At 37.4% G+C, this 21711-nt stretch overlaps 2 protein-coding genes across 6 annotated transcripts; one reads left to right on the top strand and one right to left on the bottom strand.

Annotated features, from left to right (window-relative positions):
• The first annotated feature begins 448 nt into the window (after window positions 1–448).
• LOC105212614 (DNA polymerase zeta catalytic subunit) lies at window positions 449–10646 on the top strand. Its single transcript, XM_011184695.3, has 18 exons — window positions 449–686; window positions 742–971; window positions 1033–1286; window positions 1344–1576; window positions 1640–1852; window positions 1914–2190; window positions 2257–2376; window positions 2446–2874; window positions 2933–3017; window positions 3077–3208; window positions 3403–4652; window positions 4712–5538; window positions 5742–6230; window positions 6304–6638; window positions 7090–7308; window positions 7377–8252; window positions 8383–8610; window positions 8669–10646. The coding sequence occupies exons 1-18, from the start codon at window positions 558–560 to the stop codon at window positions 9069–9071; spliced, it is 6729 nt and encodes a 2242-aa protein (XP_011182997.2). The 5' UTR covers window positions 449–557; the 3' UTR covers window positions 9072–10646.
• Window positions 10647–10664: 18 nt separating this feature from the next.
• On the bottom strand, window positions 10665–21711 carry Ppi20_0 (protein kintoun). 5 transcript variants are annotated; one of them, XM_011184697.3, is made up of 6 exons: window positions 21543–21711; window positions 16639–17507; window positions 15806–16511; window positions 14403–15633; window positions 13929–14049; window positions 10665–11110 (listed from the first exon to the last, which is right to left on the bottom strand). In XM_011184697.3, the coding sequence occupies exons 2-6, from the start codon at window positions 17233–17235 to the stop codon at window positions 10850–10852; spliced, it is 2916 nt and encodes a 971-aa protein (XP_011182999.2). In that variant the 5' UTR covers window positions 17236–17507; window positions 21543–21711; the 3' UTR covers window positions 10665–10849. The 5 variants fall into 5 exon arrangements, with proteins under 5 accessions (XP_011182999.2, XP_054090903.1, XP_054090906.1 ...); XM_054234928.1 differs by lacking the exon at window positions 21543–21711 and adding an exon at window positions 20491–20629; XM_054234931.1 differs by lacking the exon at window positions 21543–21711 and adding an exon at window positions 20498–20620.

The raw sequence follows: 21711 nt of genomic DNA, 5'->3' as shown, positions 1-21711 counted from the left end.
AACAACAACAAAAGTGAAGATGATATTTATTTGACTAAGGTAAGTAAAAATTGCAGAAACTCCTGAGACTGATGTGCTCAAGTGTTTACATATTGCCCATATGAAGCTATAACATTTCCATCTTTCTGGCAAATGGGAAATCCCATTCCAAAAGAACTCCGTCAAGTATGAATCGATCCAATATTTGAAATCCCGTTCTGATGTGAACCGCATTCGAGTAAGGGCGTTCTGCATCGACCGGAACAAATGACAGCGAAAAGAAGTAAGGTCAATGCTACAAGGCGGATGAGGTGAAACTTTCCAGCCATCGTTTTCCAAATAGTTAGTTAGCCAGTCTTGCAAAAGTACGCACAATTTGAGCTGCACAAAGACAATTTCATCATTTTAAAACCATATACCCCAAGATTTCTCGCAGTGTAACAGCTGATAACAAGCGATTAATCTAGTGTTATCGATATATTTCTATCAACAGTTTGTTTACAAAAAGAAGGGTTGAAGTGGTTTAAACATTTTGAACCAATTCTATTATTTCACAACAAGTAAATGAACCCGCCGAAATGAGCCAAGCAAAGGAAGACGCAGGAGTTTTTTCGGTACGGCTTGTTATTGCCGATTTCTATATGGAAAAGCCAATATTTGGCTTCGATCCATGCTACTCGGAGTTTCGCGGCAAGGAAATCAAAAGGGTCAGTTATATTAAACATTTTTATTTCAGTTTATAATGAAAGTCATTATTTCCAGGTACCAATAATTAGAATTTTCGGTTCTAGCGCAGATGGACGTAAAACGTGCATGCATGTCCATGGCGTCTTCCCCTATTTCTATATACCTTACGAGGAGAAGGAGTTTGAATCATTGAATAAAGCCATCTACCAGATAACTAGTAATGTAGATAAAGCAATTAACATTTCATTAGGTCAAGCGTGTTCCAGTGCTATACATGTATTCAAAGTGCAGCTGGTCAAGGGCATGTATGTATAAAAATAGTATTCGTTTATGGACTTGAGTTAACGTTTATATATTATATTTCAGTCCATTCTATGGATACCACCGCGTTGAACATCAGTTACTTAAAATCTACATGTTTAATCCACGTTTTGTACGGCGTGCAGCAAATTTGTTACAAAGTGGCGCCGTCATGAATAAGAATTTTCATCCTTACGAGTCACATGTGCCCTATATACTGCAGTTTATGATTGATTACAATTTATATGGCATGAGTTTCATTCATATACCATACGATATTGTAAAATTCCGACAAACCAGTGATGAACACAATTCCACAGGTTAGTTTTTTTTGTTAACTTGCCAGCAGATATTTATATGATTTTTTCTAACGTTAGAGTTAAACATTCCTGGGGTGAAGGCAGCACAGTTTCTTGATCCAACTGTGGCTAAAAAACAGTCTACTTGTGAATTCGAAGTGGATATCGGTTCTAATTTCATATTAAACCGCTTTCAACTCGCTATGCGCAGTAAAAATAGTAAAACACACTCGAACCCTGGCATCGAATCAATTTGGAATGATGAACGTTTGCGTCGGCAGAAAATGGCTGAAAGACCTGATGTTGAAAAGGTAAAAGTAACTGGAGTTTTGTAATATTAGCAAATTTTTAAGCTTTTGATAATTTTTGATTAGGTGCCCGATCTGGCATTGCCGCCCACTCAAGAGCGTTGCAATGTACAACCAACAGAAAGTGATATATTCCATCGTACCGTATTGCAAAGCAAATTAATGGCATTAGAATTGTCTACAACGGCAAGTGGCAGTCAAGCGGATCAAACCATGAATTTGACGTTACAGACAAGTAATGCTAATTTTACTTTATTAAACTCTGGTGAAAAGGATCAGGTAACAATTGTATATTTGAAGTATTTATCAAAGCTTTAAGTATACATATAATCGTTTACAGAATCACACCTTCAATCTTCGTAAAATAATTGGCAATGCCATCTATCCAGAAGAATGTACACCCGACGAAAACTTGGTCGATGCCTCCTTCATTGAGAATCACGTATCACAAAATGCCTTCCTGCTAAATGGTTCAGTGTTACAATCCACCGCCACACCGCCTATTAGTAAAGTGCCTGAAACTCGTGGAGATAGTATATTTTTAGACGACACTGTCATTGATGAAGAATTATTTGCACACATAAATGCAGAAAGGCCAAAACAATCGAATACGAGTCGTAAGTGAAAATATATGTTTAGACTGTTTTAAAATAACTTCAAGAACCGTCTTCTATCTCATTTAGTGGGTGCTGAAGACTTGGAGTTGCTTGATATACTGCAGCAATTGGAAGAGCATGAGGAAGATGAAAATCAAATAGATTTAGACAGCACACTTGCACCATTCACACAAACACACAAAACATGTAAATAACTATTATAATACAAACATAACTGAATAATTAAGAATTATACATATATATTTTCCATAAAAGTTGATCCTTCGCCAGAAGCGCTGGACAAGCAAGTGATAGCTGCCGCTATGAGTCAAGCATTTTCCGAATGCGACACCGATTCCGACACCAGTGAAAATGGAAATATTCATGATTACTCCATAATTTTAGAGGATATGGATGATTTGATCTTAAAATTTACACCCAGTCAGCCAACCGAAGAAAATGCCGAACAAATGGCAAATCTGCCACAAATGGATGGTTCCGATGATTTATTGCCCAAGACGCCAGTTAAAGGCGCGAGTAGTGCGAAAATAGGCAACAATGCAAATGTAATACCTTCACCACGTACGCCAAAGGCTAGCAGCAGACAAAATCTATCGCCGAAACGTTCACCAAGAACACCAAAGTCCAGCGCGAGCAAAAAATATGCACCATTACCGTTAACAATCACTTGTAAGCGACAAGAAAGTATGTTGTTGTGAAATATTTCGTTATTAGTTGTTGTAAAAGAAAATTCGTTTTTTAGAAAGCCTCACAAAAGAAGTCGAAACAACGCCAGCGCGCAATTCAGTTTTGCGAAATTTAGATCTTGGTTCCGGTGGCACTAATAGGTTAGTGTGACTTGGTTTTATGTAATAAATTTTAAGTTAATTTCTAAATTAATTTTCAGCGCAAGAATGACTTTAAGCAAAAAACTGGCTATAGCCACTTTGCGGCGAAAAAGTATGGACTGGAGTCCAAGCGCTATTCGAGTAGACATTGCAACAAACAAAGAGCTAGGAGAGGAGGGAAGCCCAAAACGGTAGTTAATATATTTTTTCCTTGAAAAGAATCTATTCTTTCTTAAGTTAATATTAGAGCGAATTCAGTTTAGACAGTGAAAGCACGTTGAGCATAATTTAAATTATGAATCCTAGAAAGAAAAAGAAGTTGATTTGCTTGCATTAAACATTTACACTTATTAACATCGAATTACTTATCTTATTTTAATTTCAGTACACCAATTCGCCGCTCTAGAAGAACTATGGATTTGGACAGAACACACATTACCTGCGAGTTAACGCCACGTAAAAAAAGTGAGCGAATTCTAAAAGTATACAGCATTGAAGAGGAGGAGGAAGTGTTAAAAGCAAATGAACGAACTCGGAAGTCCACATCTAATGTGCCTCGATTGGATCTAGAGAAACCGTCTGTAGTAAAACAGCAGACCGCTTTAACAAAAGCAAGTGAAAATGAATGTGACAAACGGCTTGCCAAAGTTACACAAACAAAAAAACAAACGGAAGTGATTTTGCAAAAACAACAAGAGAGTATAAATAAAGGTCCGGAAGCGAGTAAACATCACATACGAAAATGTGTAGTGAGAATTAATAAAAATTTAATGCGAAAAAATTTGAATAGTTCGTGTACTAATGCTCCTGTACTAACAAATACTATAACCAGTGATAATGATAAACCAATCCCAGATAGTCCTCAACAGGAGCTAAGTCGGAGCACAATTTATACAACTCCTCCAGGTAACCAAAGCGGAGGCGACAAAGAAACGTGTCTAACAAATAATATGAGTCCAGAGTTGAGATACTCAAGTGATAGCGATGAAATTGCTGCTTCGGACACGGAAGATGCGCCCACCCCCATTAGCGCTACGCGTCTGCGACGCAGCATGCACCTGGTACAACATAGAAGAATGCAGAAAAACGAACCATCCATACACGAGCAGACTGCAGAAAGTGCCGATAACAACACGAAAGCGAACATTTCGCCAACAGCGGCATTTCAAATAGATAATGAAGACTGCGCGGATGCAGAAGATCCACATATACAGAGCTTCTATGATATATCATTTACCGAAGATCTTAGTGGATCGCCAAATGTTAAGGAGTTATCAAGTCCGACTGCAGTGAGTATACCAAGAGATGTAACTTCTGCACCAATAATTATAGATGAGTCTGACAGTCCGTTGGAATGCTGTCAACTGCCTGGAAAAGCACAAAACACAAACTCAATGTCCTTCTCGAGTACAATTATTAATAATGCCACGCCTTTACTAACAGCGTCTGCTTCGAATTCCGCTAAGCAATTAGTGCAACTAACACCTCTCAATCTGCCACCAACCTATGATGAGGTGTTGGCGAGTTGTGCAAAGCTTGACATTCCGGAATATGAATTTCAAAAACCCTTCTATGGCAATCCAGATGACATAACGCGGCTGAAGGAAGTCGGTCACATCGCTTTGCATATTCCAGGTAACGATATTTTTAATTTGTTTGTTCTTAATTTATTACTTTTGGTTTTCAAACCTCAGGCGACAGACTCAACGACTGCGACGAATTCAAAAGTGTTCTTGGTGATGAACTAAAGGGTCTCACTGAGTGGCGTCGTCAGCAAATGTTAGCGCTTAACGGTCCTTCAGCACTCACAACACACTGCACTCATCGAAATACGCAACGAATACGCGAATACTTTGCCGAGCCGAAGCGTGTAACGATCACACCGCAAATGTGCCCGCCCACACGTCATGAAGCTAAATTATGGTTAAAAGCACGCGATTTGTTGGCCAAAGGTGGTGCTCAAAATAAAGTAACGTTAGATGAAAGTCCGATAAAAGTGAGACGGCAAAAGACCACGATGATATTAAACGATGGTGGCGACGATGGTGATGACGATGATGGGGACGTGCTGAACCATACAAATTGCATCACATTAACACCACCAACACCGTTAATAAATACGCAAAGGTCCTCAGGTGGAGCAGAAACAGCTGAGGTGATGAAGAAAAATCTGAATGTGAAATCGCGTACAAACCGCGCAAAACTTTCTTTAAATAAGAAGCTAATGGCCTGTGCTAGCCCTGATTTGAGTGTGCTCTCAGCAGATGCCAGTTTACAGTTAACTCAAAACGCACAAGTCTTGAGTAGTGAATCACTTGTGCCCTCAAACGACACCACCATATCCAATGAAACAGTTTTGAATGCACTGCAACGAAATTCATTTCTCAAAGATTTGCAACATGCAAACGCCGCGCCATCACCGCATGAGCTCAGTTTTGGCTTGAGTAGCGCTTCGCTGGACAACACTTTCGGTTTCAAAGTGAATTTGGAGAATTTGCAGCAGGCCAAATCGGACGTGGAGGTAAATTTTGAGATTATATATAGAAATAAGCTGACTTAAGAAATTTTTAGTGAACTGTTGAGGATCTCAACTGGGTTTCTTACTGGCTTAAGTGCGTTCGCAGTTTGTCAGTCATACCCTAGACCTTCTCTTTTATAACAGTAAACTCTCCAGTACCATCTTATTAGAAATAATACAACTAAATCTCCACTATTTTATTCCAGTGCAATTACCTAACAACAATAGTTCTGGAGTTATTCGTGCCGACGCGTGGTAATTTGCTTCCCGATCCAGTACACGATGAGGTGCGTTGCCTCTTTTACGCCATCGAACATCGTTCGCCTGCAACGCAAACGAAAGGCGCCACACTCCTACCGCAGAATGATTGTGGCTGCATCATTGTAAAGGATACCGAAGGCGATAATGCTGCACAGAACCAGCGTATGTACGGCACAGGCGGCAATAACGAGTTGTCAATGCGTTTCGTCAACACCGAAATTGAGGCATTCGAAGCGCTTGTGGAGTTGAGTATGCGTTGGGATCCCGATATCTATGGTGGTTATGAAATCGAGACGGCATCCTGGGGTTATGTTTTGGAACGTGGCAAGCATCTGGGTTTTAATATAGCGCCACTGCTATCGCGTGTGCCGACACAGAAAGTGCGTGAATATGTGGATGAGGATCGTGAGCATTTCACCGATTTGGATATTGAGGTTAGTTTAGTTGGTTTGTATTTTTATAGTTTATTTATATAGCTTATATGTTTTGTCTCTTTACTTGTTCTAGTTGAAGCTCTGTGGTCGTATTCTCTTGGATGTGTGGCGTTTAATGCGTTCGGAGATTGCGCTCACCTCGTACACTTTCGAGAATGTTATGTATCATATTTTACATAAACGCTGTCCGTCGCATAATCATCGTGCACTCACCGAATGGTTTGAGGTGCCCTACACACGTTGGATTGTCATTGAGTACTATGTGGAACGTGTACGCGGCACATTGTCGCTTTTGGATCAACTGGATCTGATTGGTCGCACTAGTGAAATGGCAAAACTAATTGGTATACAATTCTATGAAGTTCTGTCACGTGGCTCACAATTTCGTGTGGAAAGCATGATGTTGAGGTAAGGCGTTCGTAGTTGTTAAGAGCTTTTGTGATTATTATTGCTCTCCAAGCGATTTTCGGGAGTTGACAGTTCTTGTCCGTGTAAAAATCCGGATTAATTCCGATTACATCGAACCGGTTGTAGTGGGAACGAAGAAGAAAGCATTCCCAAATAAAATTGAGGACTGCGGCCGAGTTGACAGTCCTTGGCGGTTACATGAAACCGAATGTCCATGGAAGGGAGACATTTTTAAAAGCTGGTTGTTGTAGTTGTTGTAGCAATTGAATATAATGCGGTCGATATAAATCCGCGTCCCTTGCACAATCTCCAATATTGCACCATCCTAACCTCTTAATATGACTCAAGTCCAAAGAAAACATAATATTCTTATACGAAAATATATAAATCTTTAATAATTTTTATCAAATCACAATTTCTCAAAAATAATATTTATCTATGACTTTTTAAGGATAGCAAAACCGCGGAATCTGGTTCCCCTCTCACCGAGTGTACAACAGCGGGCACACATGCGTGCACCGGAGTACTTGCCGCTCATATTAGAGCCACAGTCACGCTTCTATGCTGATCCCGTTATTGTATTGGACTTTCAAAGTCTGTATCCGAGCATGATTATCGCCTACAACTACTGTTTCTCCACGTGCTTGGGGCGTGTGGAGCATTTGGGACAGTGAGTAACATTTACCGAAATTAATATTGGTTTCCAAAAGTATTTAATAATAATTACTGTCTTCCCAGCTCCACACCTTTCGAATTCGGCGCTTCACAGTTACGCGTCTCGCCGACGTTACTGCGTCGTTTGATAGACGACGATCTCATCACCATATCCCCGTGTGGTGCTGTCTTTGTGAAGGCGTCAGTGCGTGAGGGTATACTGCCGCGCATGCTTAGTGAAATTCTAAACACACGTCAAATGGTTAAACAATCGATGAAATTAGATAAATCCAATTCGGCGCTCCAACGCATACTCCACTCGCGTCAACTTGGTCTGAAACTGATGGCGAATGTGACATATGGCTATACGGCGGCGAATTTCAGTGGTCGCATGCCCGCTGTGGAGGTTGGAGATTCTGTTGTCGCCAAGGGTCGCGAGACGCTCGAACGCGCCATCCGCATGGTGGAGACAAATGAAAAGTGGCGCGTACGTGTTGTTTACGGTGACACGGACTCGATGTTTGTACAAGTGCCGGGTCGTAATCGTGAGCAGGCTTTCAAAATAGGCGAGGAAATCGCAGAGGCCGTAACCAAAGACAATCCACAACCGGTGAAATTGAAGCTGGAGAAGGTGTATCAACCCTGTATACTGCAAACTAAGAAGCGTTATGTTGGCTATATGTATGAGACGGCGGATCAAGCAGAACCAGTGTACGAGGCGAAAGGTATAGAGACGGTACGGCGCGACGGTTGTCCGGCTGTTGCAAAGATGCTGGAGAAAGTGTTGCGCATTCTTTTCGAAACGACAGATGTGAGCAAAATTAAACACTACGTCTGTCGTCAATTTAGTAAGCTGCTCGCAGGACGCGCCAATTTGCAGGATTTGATATTCGCGAAAGAGTTTCGTGGACTGAATGGCTATAAACCTACTGCATGTGTGCCAGCGCTGGAGTTGACGCGGTGAGTGAAAATCTGCGGTGTTAACCTTCTTGTATGAAAGTCGGTCGAATGGACCGGTATACATTGAAGGGTTAATTAGAAATAAACTATAATTTTTATAACCTAAAATTTTAAATTTTTCACCTCACAGGCGATGGATACAAACCGATCCGCGTCGTATACCACGTTGTGGTGAACGCGTACCCTTCATCATTGTCAATGGACCACCCGGTGTACCGTTAATACGACTCGTACGCAGTCCACATGAAGTTCTAGCCGACGAAGGCTTGAAAATCAATGCGATCTATTATATCACAAAAGCAATTATACCACCGCTCAATCGCTGCTTGCTACTCATCGGCGCCGACGTGAATGAGTGGTGAGTATTTGCATTTTTTATTTCTAGGAAAAATAAATTCAAATTTAATTCCTTGCAGGTTCGCCAGTTTGCCACGTAAATTGTTAATCGTCCCACCCGTTTCCACAGCCAATAAGCTCACTTGCAAAGTGGAACAGGCAACTCATGCGAAGAAGAGCACAATTTCACAATATTTCTCCGCCACAAATTGCATTGCCAATTGTGGACGTCAGACTAAGCAAGGCATCTGCGTGGCATGTGAGCGGCAGCCACAACGCACCTTTGTTGTATTACACCAGAAAATTGCTAAAATTGAGCGTGGCTACCAATTGGTACAGCAGATATGCCAGTCGTGTTGTGGTCGTGTGGGTGAGATCAAATGCAGTTCGCTAGATTGTCCAGTGCTCTATGTGGCGGAGGTAAAACGTCGAGACTTGCAGCAAATAGAGCATATACGTAAACTGTTGGTGGAAAGATTTTGAGCTAAGAGCTTACACTTCAACAACATGCTCAAAACCTTTTTTGAGTTACAACAACAACAAAAAATAATTAATGGTTTATATTATATAATTTTTTTATCTCCCAGTATGAAAAATATTAGAAAATTTTTATTGTAATTATTTAACTAATTTAGCTAAAATCCCGTTAAAACCACAATGTAATTAAGCGTAACGGTTTAGCAGTTTGAAATGTCAAATATCGTATTATATTAATTTAAGTGGTGAATCAAGTTATTTGCCGTATCACTTTTTTGAACCTGGGTTCGATCAATGTACTTCCGCTGATCAAATTACTTTCGCTGACTTTAGTAGCCACTTAAAATGCCATTTGGAACTTTAATGTCTAATTATGCCTTGAAAAAGCTTTTCAAATCATCCGCCAGTCTTTTTAAAGCGGGTTAAAACTTGTATGCCTTCACATTTCTCATATAGAGCCGAGTCTTTGTCACAAATTAGATTAACAGCCCGAAAAAATGTCTTCAAAAGTCGTATATAGTTTTATATAGAAGTATAAGAAATACATGTAAATCGAAATTTTAAAAATTTTAGGTTAGAAAATTTAAATCCATTCAATTTGGTTTGTAGGACTCACTTATACTCCGTTATCTCAGTCATATATGTAGCATATCTTTATTTAAATCATATTTGGCTGTTTTAGAGCTGGTAATGTGATTTCTTATTCTTCGCAGAAGTATATATGAAAATAAACTCTCATATCCGGTAATGCTGCTGAGGGAATATTCGAAGCCTGGTTTATAAATGTTGAACCTTTATGAACCTCTCTTTAATTATTTATAAAGCTTCTTTAACGGCATTTATAACCAAATTGCACTATCACGATAAGTAATATAGCGCCTCATTAGTCAAATTAAACAATTTCAAATTTATAATTTTAAAATATTTTATTAACATTTTTTCATTTCAATATATTTAATTAAAGTGCTCAGAATGTATTGAGTCCATGTATGAGCATATGAGAAAACATGCACTAATTGTATTGTATTTAATAAAAATTGTACAACTTGTATATATGTATGTATATAGAAATGTGTGTGTATGTATGCAATGAGTATGAGCATGATGATTATGTTAAAATTGTTGCTGTTGTAGTTGCTTTTTACAAATTTCCAAATACAAATTTTACCAATAGTTGCTGTTGTATGCCTAAAATCTAATTAACAATTCAATTTTTTTTACGCTAAATAAAATCAATCGAGAAAACAGCTAGTTTTTTTCTTTACTAATGTACATATATCAAAACAATTTTGTCACACCCTATATGAAAGTGTGGTTAAAAATGGTAACAATTTTTTTTTTCATATTTTACAATTTCGCAAATATTCCAATAGTGTTTACAATATTATATACACATTTAAAATGCCTAATTAATCTTTTGTTTTTGGTTTTTGTTCGTGTGGGGGTGGAGGTGTGTGTGTGTGTGTTTTAGCAACTACAAATTTTACAAGCATACAAAACTTACTTAATGATGTTTGACAATTAAGGCAAAAAAGGAAATTGTAGTAAATATGATGTAACATATTTTTTTAACAAATTATATAAATATATATGTATGTATGTATGTTTGTGTATATGTAGTTGTGCATGCACCGCTTACAATATACAAACAATGTAAGATGAGACGATTTTGTTTAATTACGATGGCTGCTGGTGGTTTGTGTTGCTTTTGTTTAATGATTGTTTTGTTGTTTGTACAATTCCACGCGGCTGTGGCGCATGTATACGCTACGCGGCCACTATCACTACATATCAAGTTCGAACATCATTGTGTTCCGGTGTGCATCTGCATCGGATGATTCCTCTGATTCGAGACGAGCACGCTGCATTTTATTGCCGCCCTTGCCGTAGTGATGCTGCTGATGTTTATTGGCACCGTTATATTTATTGGAGTGCTTTCCACCGGCGTGCGGCGGCTTATGAATACTGTTGTTGTTGTCTGCGCTGTCACCCACTTTACATTTCGATTTCAGATATTGGGTGTCGGTGTCGTCCAAATCAATGGGCTGAAAATATAAAAATAAATTTGAAATGTATTTTGATATTTTTAAGGTTTATTATTAAATATGCGCATAATAAAATATTTTTTATATGAATTTAAGAATATAAAATATATTCTTATTATGCATTTTTTTGTATTTGGATCGGACGAATTGTGGATAATACTACATTAAATCTCATCGAAGTAAAAGATTATTTTTTAGGAACTTTTTCATGCTATAAGTACCCTCCGTCTGTGGCAAAAATAAACATTTTTTAATAATCTTCTAATGTAAGTTGGCTTCGAACCCATGAATTTTTTATCTTGTATAGGTTATGTATTTAATAGATATCGTACAAGTTCTATGAGATGAAATAGATACATGAAGATCTCCATTTGAAGCTAAAATATAAGGGGAATGTATTTTGCTTGTTTTTCTTGGGATCAATTATCCCATAAATGTTAAAAGTTCTAGTGAAAATCGATCGGGGCTTGAAATCAGTAACAATACAACATCGGGAGAAAACTACGACTTTTAGATTGAACATCGAGACCTTTAACTGGGAATCAGTTACATAATTGTTTTTATAGATGGCATTGAAATCGATATATTTCAAAAACAAAAGTTGTTTTTATTGTTGTTATAGTATCATAAATATTCTGCGAAAACTATTCAGGACATTGCTATGGTAAGAATTAAGGTTCGCATACATATAAGCTCGGGTTAGTTCGTATTACGAAGTCTTTACTGAATCGAAAACATTACAAAAAAATGTAAGAAATACATTATTAAGTTCTTATTAGGAAAATAGTAACATATTAGTTAAATTAAAAATATTGTATTTCAACATTTTGCTTCAAAAGTAGGGTTAGGTTACAGTGGAATAGAATACAGTGAACTAGAGTTATGTATCTTCGGGAGAAAATAACTTGAATCACCATAATCCGTAGAAAAATTTCGAGTTAGGGAGACTTCCGAGTTACGGAAGGTAATTTGAATGAACTATTGACTATTGACTTATATTGCCAATTCAAGAGTTCAAGTTATGGAGAACTTCGAGTTATGGAGGTTATTGAATTAAATGTTTCTTTTACAGAGATTTTATTTACTAAAGGGTGGTAAAAGCAGACCTCTAAGCTTATTCGACAATGAAGAAGCGTTCATTCAATTTAAAATTATTAAAGAAAAAACATTACGCTACTATAACAACAAAAACAAAATAAACACTTTCTACTAAAACACACACACACCACAGCGCAAACATCCTCAGCGAGTAATTATAGCATTGCCACCGAAAGCGCCACCGAGAATCAATGCAAAAATAACAATGTCCCACTTTAACGGCTAAAATACTGCAATCAATGAAGTAATTAAGCTATACTACGCAAACAAACAAATCGGCGAATAAAGTGCAAAATTGATACATATGTACATAAATTACCAATTGAACACTGTTTACTTATATATCTATACACATATTTATATTTTGATTTACATATGTATGTGATTCGTGTGAATTAAAGAATAAATTCTTAAATGGCAAAATTGACCACTTGTTTACTTTCGGTGCAAACAATAAAAAGTATTTATTTCTACGTACACATATACATATGTATAAATTATGCACTGGCGTTGGTGTCTATATATCAGATGTTTATGTTTGTGCAAAGGAGAACATGGCTGGCGCGATGCCAGTAAACTAATCAAAGTCATGTAACCTATTATATGTTTATATCATATGAGTATATGCATATAAAGGATGGTTCACGAAGAGTTCTTAATTATAATGGTGACAGATAAAAGTTAAAGTTTGAAATATTGCTAACTTATTGCCTAAGTAAAATATAGAGAAATAATAAAAACTGTCGCATTTTAGGTCCCGAATACCCTTAGATTAATGCCTAAGGATCAATGCATTCTTAGATATTGGAGTGGTGGAAACTTTGGATTATAATTTTTGTGAATTTTAGAGCTCGATATCGTTACAATTATTTCAGGACCAATCCAGGACTCTTTACGAGGAATACTAAGAAAGTTATTCTTGAGACAAATCTAGGTACGCTTACTAAAATTTCGGAATATCATGTGCGCGCCAGCAAAGACGATCAATGAAGCTTACAAAAAGAAAAAATAATAGAAATAAACTAATTTTTGTTGAAATTTCAAAAAGAAAGTACTTCACTGATCACCTTGTATATACGAATGTATATGTAATATAAAGCAATGTCTGGCGATAATGCAAACAAATACGTCCTCGTAAATGTAATTAGATACGTTAGTTGTTATCACTTTTCCAAACAAACAATTATAGGATTGCATGTAAGCTTTACCTTAAATAACAACTATTCGAAATTATAATTAACAAATGTATATCTACTTCATTTACGTCTAAGAAAAAATATAGTGAAAGTCGGGCATCCTTTTCTAAAACATTTCTGAGTGACAAACTAGAGGTTCCTCAAATTATAAGGTTAGGTTAGATTGAAATGCTGACCTCCGCGACAGATTTCGCGTTGCATCTCAATTGAACAGCTGCCAGTCCGTTGAGATGCCAAAAGACTCAGACTAAGTATGAATCGCAAAGAAGATCTTTACGTATCGCCGTAGCGCGTTGAGCCTATCACAAATTTTATGAGACGCTAATGTCTACTCCGGCAAGTTCAAATGGTTTTTATGAAATTGGATAGTACCACTTTCTTGGATGCATATAAATTGTTGAAATTGAAAAATAACAATTATTATTATTAACTTGCAATTCGCATAACTCCAATACCTGTTCTAGCTATACTTTTCATAAGTCTCCCTCCTTTAAATTCCAATAAAATACCAACAAATTGCTCACCTTGCTGTTATCTTCGTAGTCGGCGGAATCACCTTCGCTGAGGCGGCGCTGCAAAGCGCGTTGTTTGCGATCACGGCGCTTCTGATTCTTCTTACGTTGCCCCAAAATGCTGGAATTTAGCCTAAAAAGAAAACAAGTAGAAAGTATATTTAAGTTAATAATACGCAATTGAGACAATTTAAGCCAAATTAAATATGTATACACTTGAGAAAATTTATGTGGCGTAAATAGTGCTCAATTGTTTTATCAACTGATATGATGCATGCACGTCATTGCGAGTAATTTGTGAATTGCGCAATTTAACTGTGAAATTGTGTAAATTAGCTGTACAGCAAATCAAGATAAGGCGCATCACCATGTAGACGGCTTGTTTGTGTTTTTTTTTTGTTTTTGCAAGTCACAATGTCTACATTAAGTAAGCGCTATTTATAGTAAATTTTAAATTAAGCTCTTCCACCAACTCAGGAAACTCACCTAAACACCTGCTCCTTGATGACCTCATTAAATCTAACAGTCTTTTTACAGCTCTCCGATAGCCTATTGGAGTCATTCTCCTCCGGTATGTCACTGAAAGAATGCGAGAAGCGCAAACTGCTTCCCACGCCACCATCCACGGAACAAGAGAACGACGAGTACTCATCGATAGACGAACAGCTATCGGAAATCGATGGGCGCGGCTCATAACGACTATATCGTTTCAGAATACCCTTGAATGAGGTGGGTAGCGTGGAAGCACCGCTACTCACAATACTATCACCACTGCGACACTCCGAATAGCTACGTTGTTTACGCTGCTGCACACCATTTGGTACAGCCATTGATTGCGTGGTGTTCATTGCTTGTGGCTGTAAGTTCGTGTTGAGTGTGTCGTTGCGTTCCGGTGATGAGTTATCATCCGGTGAATTAGAAGAATCATCATTCAAAATTTTGGCTGCCTCTTTCAAAAATTGCTTTTGCTGCTCTTGCTGTTGTTGTTGCTGCTGTTTTTGATACACTTTGATGTCGTCACACACCGATTCGGAGAGTGAACGACGCTTCTTATTCTTCTTCTTTTGTTTCTTGTTAACTTTCTTCGGCACGGCATCAGCTGCATGCAACAAACCATCCTCATCTTCTGTGGTGTTGGCGGTGCATGTTGACTGAACTTCGTTAGTTGGTTTTATTTCGATTTCAACCGAACGTTCACACTCCGAACGCTCCACTGAAATATCTAATGATGAGGAAAGTGAAATTGGTGGTGTTGGTGGCGATTTCTTACGCGACTGACGCGATTTGTGAGCCAATTTGAATTTTCCCTGTATTGTATACTCTTTCAAATCGCTAGCATCAATACCCACTAAGTAGTTGTGGATATTTTCACTGGAGGCAGCCATATTCAGATTCAATACGACATTATTTTCCCAAGCTTCAGCTTCCGCCGAGGAAATTTCTGCATTACATTCGTCCGGCAGTTGCAGGTAGAGCGCATAATGCGTCGGATAATAGCCGCTGCCAATCGATGTGAATTGCAGATGCAGACTCTTGACGTTCTTAAGCATTGCTATGGACTCTGGCTGTACATTGCGAACGTGTAGCACCAAAGACATAACATTGTCCAAGACATTGCAGTCGAATTTGGCGGGCAGTTGATACTGAATGGAACTCTTAAGGAAATTGGTGGCCGTGCTGAATGGTGGCTGCACTGGTGTGGCGGAAGACTGCGGCGCTGAAAATGATTAAGGGGATGTAAAAATATTAATGCTTTCCGTGCAATTGCATTTGAACAATATAAATATAGCAAATTATTAGGTAAATAAATTTTACTCAACAAATATGAATTTATATTGTGACACAATTTCCATTTACTAAATTTTAAATTACACAATTTTTATACTTACAATTGACAGTGTCCCCTGATGCGCTCAGATTTTCCTCCACCGTGTCACTCAGCTCCTCTACCGGCGATTCGCTATTCGAATGCAAATTGCCTTCTTCGCGTATATCACTCTCCACACCGCTGTCTTCGCGATTAAGTTGGCAAATGGAATCATGCATGGCACGTTGCTTCCTTGGACTATGCTGCGTAACTGGCAGTGTTATACACAAACGACGCTGGTCTGTATCGAAGCGTGCCACACCGCGTTTATCATCCACGGCATAGGGGAGATCTAAATTGAGACGATACTTTGCGCCGGGGCGATCGCTTAATAAATACAATGACTTCTCAGTCACATCTAATTTACATTCGGCTGTGGACTTGAGGAGCGGCAAATCAATTTCTATCACTAACTCACGCGGCACAGTCACACTGAACTTAGCGTCTAATTCATAGGTGTATTCGGTGAGATCAACATCACGACGATGCTTAATAACATATTTGGGTACATTAAATTCAGGTTTTGCTATAACATTTTGTGTCTTCAGCGGTATGATTTTGGGTTTGCCGGCATCAGCTGATGGCTTGGCAGGTGAAATGCCATCTAGCGGATGTGGTTCGGCAGCCTCTGGTGGCGCATTTTTCGACAATGTGCGTATCACAATTGGGCGTGCCATACCCTTAAATTGGAGTTTTGGAAATTTCAAATTTGTACGATCCAAATTCACCTAAAGCGATAAATGTTGGCATAAATATACATATATGTATATATGTATGCAAGTGCTTAAGATATAACCAAAGATAACCAATTTGCACTGAATTTGCTAATTTTATCTAAAGTACAAATTTGCTCACCTTGAATTCTCTTTCGACAGCGTCCAGCGCTGTGTCAATGAGGCACTTACGAAAAGCGGAATCCCGTTGCGACAAATACAACGCATCCGGATGGAAAATCACATCATATACGCGACAACGCTTGCCCTGTGCATCTAGATCCTCACGTGGTGGCGCCTGCGCAAGCGGTATGGACCAGCTTAAGTCGGGATTACCCGTTTCTGGATTTAGGCACACTTTATTCGATGGACGCGTTAATTCAGCACTTTTTGCTACATTTACAAAACACTTTGTCACACCATCCACGGAGGTTTTGATCACGAAACCCGGTTCAGGATTTATAAAACGTATATCCACGCCACGTTCCGCTTCAAATTGTTTAATTTCTTGTTCGTAGAGTTTACGATTTTCGGGATCTTGTATTTCTTCACAATATTCAAAGAATAATTTTCGAAATTCTTCTTTTTTTAATGCATCTTCGATGCGCGCAAACTCCTCCTTGGTTATATCGAGATATTCTGTGCCGCCGCCGCCACAATTTTTGCTATTACGTCTTGGGGGCGGCGGACAATGTTTATTACGTGCGGAGGAGTTTTGAGTGGCGGTTGCTTCGGACATTTTTGTAACACAAATTTCAATTGCACAATTTTCAGTTGACAAACTCTACAAATGTTAGATTGATAAAACAAAGTATTTGTTTATTTTCTACACCAATGTTGTTGTTGTGCACTTTTGCTTGATGTTATTTTTAAGAAATAAAATGTGTGTTAAATTTGAGTTTTAAAAGCACTATATATATTTTTTTGTGAACTATAAGTTTTTTATTTTTATTTTTTTAGTTTAAATGTTCTTTGTTTTCACTTCAATGTAGTAGTAGTAGCGATGTAAATCTGAAATGGATAAAAACATACGTTTTAATAAGCGGTTTGTTATAATAAATAAAGGTACATTCATATGTGCGTGTGACATAAATTACATGCTTTTGTTTTTTCAGGTTGACTAGGCACTTGATGGGAATATTTATTTAACTAAAATGCTATTGAAAAGTTTACTATTGGGAAAACTTTATACATGGGTCTTGAACGATAACACCGACACTCTCGAGTTGTGTCTATTCCTATTGGATCTAAGCCCAACTATAGCTGTAATTACAGCCAACGGCTACTTGAACCAGAGAGTAATTTAACAATTCAATTAATTCCTTGCGTGAATGTATATGACTCTTTGTATATATGTACCTACAAATATTCTTATGAAGAACTGTTAATATCATTTCTATTTACGCAATTCCACTTTCTTTATATTTTTTCTTTCTTTATAAAGGGTGATTTTTTAAGAGCTTGATAACTTTTTAAAAAAAAAAAACGCATAAAATTTGCAAAATCTCATCGGTTCTTTATTTGAAACGTTAGATTGGTTCATGACATTTACTTTTTGAAGATAATTTCATTTAAATGTTGACCGCGGCTGCGTCTTAGGTGGTCCATTCGGAAAGTCCAATTTTGGGCAACTTTTTCGAGCATTTCGGCCGGAATAGCCCGAATTTCTTCGGAAATGTTGTCTTCCAAAGCTGGAATAGTTGCTGGCTTATTTCTGTAGACTTTAGACTTGACGTAGCCCCACAAAAAATAGTTTAAAGGCGTTAAATCGCATGATCTTGGTGGCCAACTTACGGGTCCATTTCTTGAGATGAATTGTTCTCCGAAGTTTTCCCTCAAAATGGCCATAGAATCGCGAGCTGTGTGGCATGTAGCGCCATCTTGTTGAAACCACATGTCAACCAAGTTCAGTTCTTCCATTTTTGGCAACAAAAAGTTTGTTAGCATCGAACGATAGCGATCGCCATTCACCGTAACGTTGCGTCCAACAGCATCTTTGAAAAAATACGGTCCAATGATTCCACCAGCGTACAAACCACACCAAACAGTGCATTTTTCGGGATGCATGGGCAGTTCTTGAACGGCTTCTGGTTGCTCTTCACCCCAAATGCGGCAATTTTGCTTATTTACGTAGCCATTCAACCAGAAATGAGCCTCATCGCTGAACAAAATTTGTCGATTTGTCGATTTGTCGATTTTTCGATTTGTCGAACCGAACACTGATTTTGGTAATAAAATTCAATGATTTGCAAGCGTTGCTCGTTAGTAAGTCTATTCATGATGAAATGTCAAAGCATACTGAGCATCTTTCTCTTTGACACCATGTCTGAAATCCCACGTGATCTGTCAAATACTAATGCATGAAAATCCTAACCTCAAAAAAATCACCCGTTATAAGTATGTACCTAAATACAAATCACGCGGTATTCAAAATATTTTAAGGATTATATGTGCATATGTATAGCACTTATAATGAGGTTATTTTCTTACATATTTCATAGTGTGGATTACAAGTTTTCATATTTTATTATGCTTTATAAAGTACATATACTTTCATACATACAAATATAAATAAATGTGTTAATTATTGTTTGTTTGTTTATATACAATAACAGCATCGATAACAATGTCGTCATATGAACATACATACATAAATAATTTAAATCGTTTCAACAAAAAAAAAAATAAAATGATTTTATCTTGGGAGATTAAAAATGAGAACATTCATTGGCTATGTATGCTATATGTAAGAACGTAGGTCTCTAGAGAGCAAACCGAATCCTAACGAGCTGATTAGCGTAACTCCCGATATTTTTATGTTTTTCTTTTTCGAAAAATTAGCTCTCCGCTATTAGCTCTGTTATTATTAGCTTTTCTTATCTCTACAGTAAACACAAATGTATGTGTAAATATGTACCTCTGAAGGTCTTTCTATTTGCGTTATAAAAAATGCGAAAACGTAAAAAACGAGGAGAAATATTATAATCAAACACATTTCAAGAGATATCTGACGAAATACCGGCAAATTATTGCCTAACACGAGGACTGGGAAACACTAAATGTTTTAAGCACTAAATAAATTAATTTTATCGCATTTTTTTTTTAATTGGACACGATTTCACTTCAATATTCACTTTTACATAAGTGTCCACAATTCTATGAGCAAAGACATGATATTATTTTGGTTAACGAAATCACCCTCAGCTTGTGTACATCAACTTTTTGACTGCGTGATGTTTGCATGATTGTGAGCACGTAGTGTACATAAGTATATGCATGTAAATAACGAATATATTTTGTAATGTTTTATCAATATTTTCAATAATGTATACCAAGTTTGTAAATACCAGTTCTTATGTACATATGTATGTAATCAAATAACATAGACAAATTGTCCACTATGAATACCGGCTTCAAATCGATTTTATTGTGGAGAATACGAAGGTAGTGATGTTAAATAATAAACAGCCGTCAACTAACGGCAGTCAACACGGTTGTCACCCTGCTCATCCCACAGCCCTACCTACCGCAATGCATATTGGAAGGGGTTCATACTACGGTGTATTTGTGTGCATGCAGCCGGCAGTAGGGGGTCATTATTATCCACTACATGCAATAAAACTTGATTTGCCTTGGACGCAACTTGCATCGCCGGCGACCCGGTTCGTATACCATGGCTTTACATGTTTGCACACACACGTTTGACGAGCGATGTCAGTGACATTTGCACTACTTTTCTTTCTATAATCTTTTCTCTACACCAAATACACAAAGTGGGCAGTTGTACATCTTGCCATGAGGTAAGGATTCTAGCGCTGTAGAGGTTCCATTCCGAATGCTATTTGTTATTGGTATATTTACACACATATACTTATATGTATTTATAAACACACTCAGCTGTTTCACATTTTCTCACGACTTTTGGGGTGCTGATAACGAAATTTTGCAAATTTAACTCTTCCAGAAACTACTATGCTCCAAGTTACATCCACACCTTATACCTCCTAAGGATTTTATTAACACAATATTTTGTTATATCGCCACTTTTTCAGCGAAAGTATGTACGAATGCTCCAGCCTCGTGTTTTCTATTGCGCAGCGGCTTTTTAGTTTTCACCTACAATAAGTATATATTTTCTAATATTTTATTTTTGTACCAGTTTTTGCCTTTTTCTGACGTGTGTTTTATGGCGGCTATGTGAGTTGGAGAGAAAATCATCTGGTAAAATTTGTTAGTGCCAACATATCAGTGCACGATTTAAATGTGAACCGAATAACAACGAACTTAATAAGTGAAACCACGTGGTTGTGTTGCACCTAAGCGTATTTAAGTCACAGAAAAATGTATTTCCTTGAATGTTGTTCTCAAAAAGAGGTTCAAAACAAATTTTGAAATAATGTTACCTTTTTTATAAAGTAAAGTTTTATGCTTTTTAAATAAAAACCAATAAGTAACCGGTTCATAACTTGGTTATTCACTTTTTGACGATTAGAAAAAGAGCGCAATCAAAATAAAAATAAAAATCAAAGTGAGAGGTGTGTATAACAGCTGAGAAAGAAGTGAAGTAGCTGATTTTTCTGGAACCTACTTCAGCTGATAGTGTTGGTTAGTGTTGAACTTAGCGTTACAACAACTATTACTATGTACTTACGCCTAATTATTCGTTATGTCTTATTAATACAAGTATTTATTTTAATTTAACAAAAAATATAAACAGTGTCTATTATTCCTAGATATATTTCTGATTTACAACAATTGTTTAAAGCGTGATTAACCGGTTTTGAGTACGTAGGCACCAATCTTCTTCAATAACCCTTCATAATACTAAGTGCCTATTTAACACTGATGTACAATATTCTTTCCACGCACACACACATACGTAAAATAATACACATACACATATACGCACTAATATTTTTTTATTTTTCTGTTTTTTCTGTAAATTAATATGTAACTACATACGTACACGTACATATGTATAATGTCTATAGTGGATTTTTATGCTATCTAGCTTTGCAAAGCATATGTATTTACTTGTATACTAACCGGCCTTTCACAGTTTTTATTTCAATCACCAGTTTACAATTATTAAAAATACTATATTTAATTTTTATTGTTGGAAATTTATTAATGTGAAAAGGTCAGTTTGTCTGCGCTCTCAGCGTTTACAGAAATTCACAACCACTTGCGACGAATTGATATAATCAACTGGCCG

The sequence above is a fragment of the Zeugodacus cucurbitae genome, chromosome 6 (assembly GCF_028554725.1).
Source record: "Zeugodacus cucurbitae isolate PBARC_wt_2022May chromosome 6, idZeuCucr1.2, whole genome shotgun sequence".
In the NCBI taxonomy this organism is placed as follows: domain Eukaryota; kingdom Metazoa; phylum Arthropoda; class Insecta; order Diptera; family Tephritidae; genus Zeugodacus; species Zeugodacus cucurbitae.
Note: the sequence above shows the minus strand (reverse complement) of the source record. Positions and strands in the feature narration are given on the sequence as shown.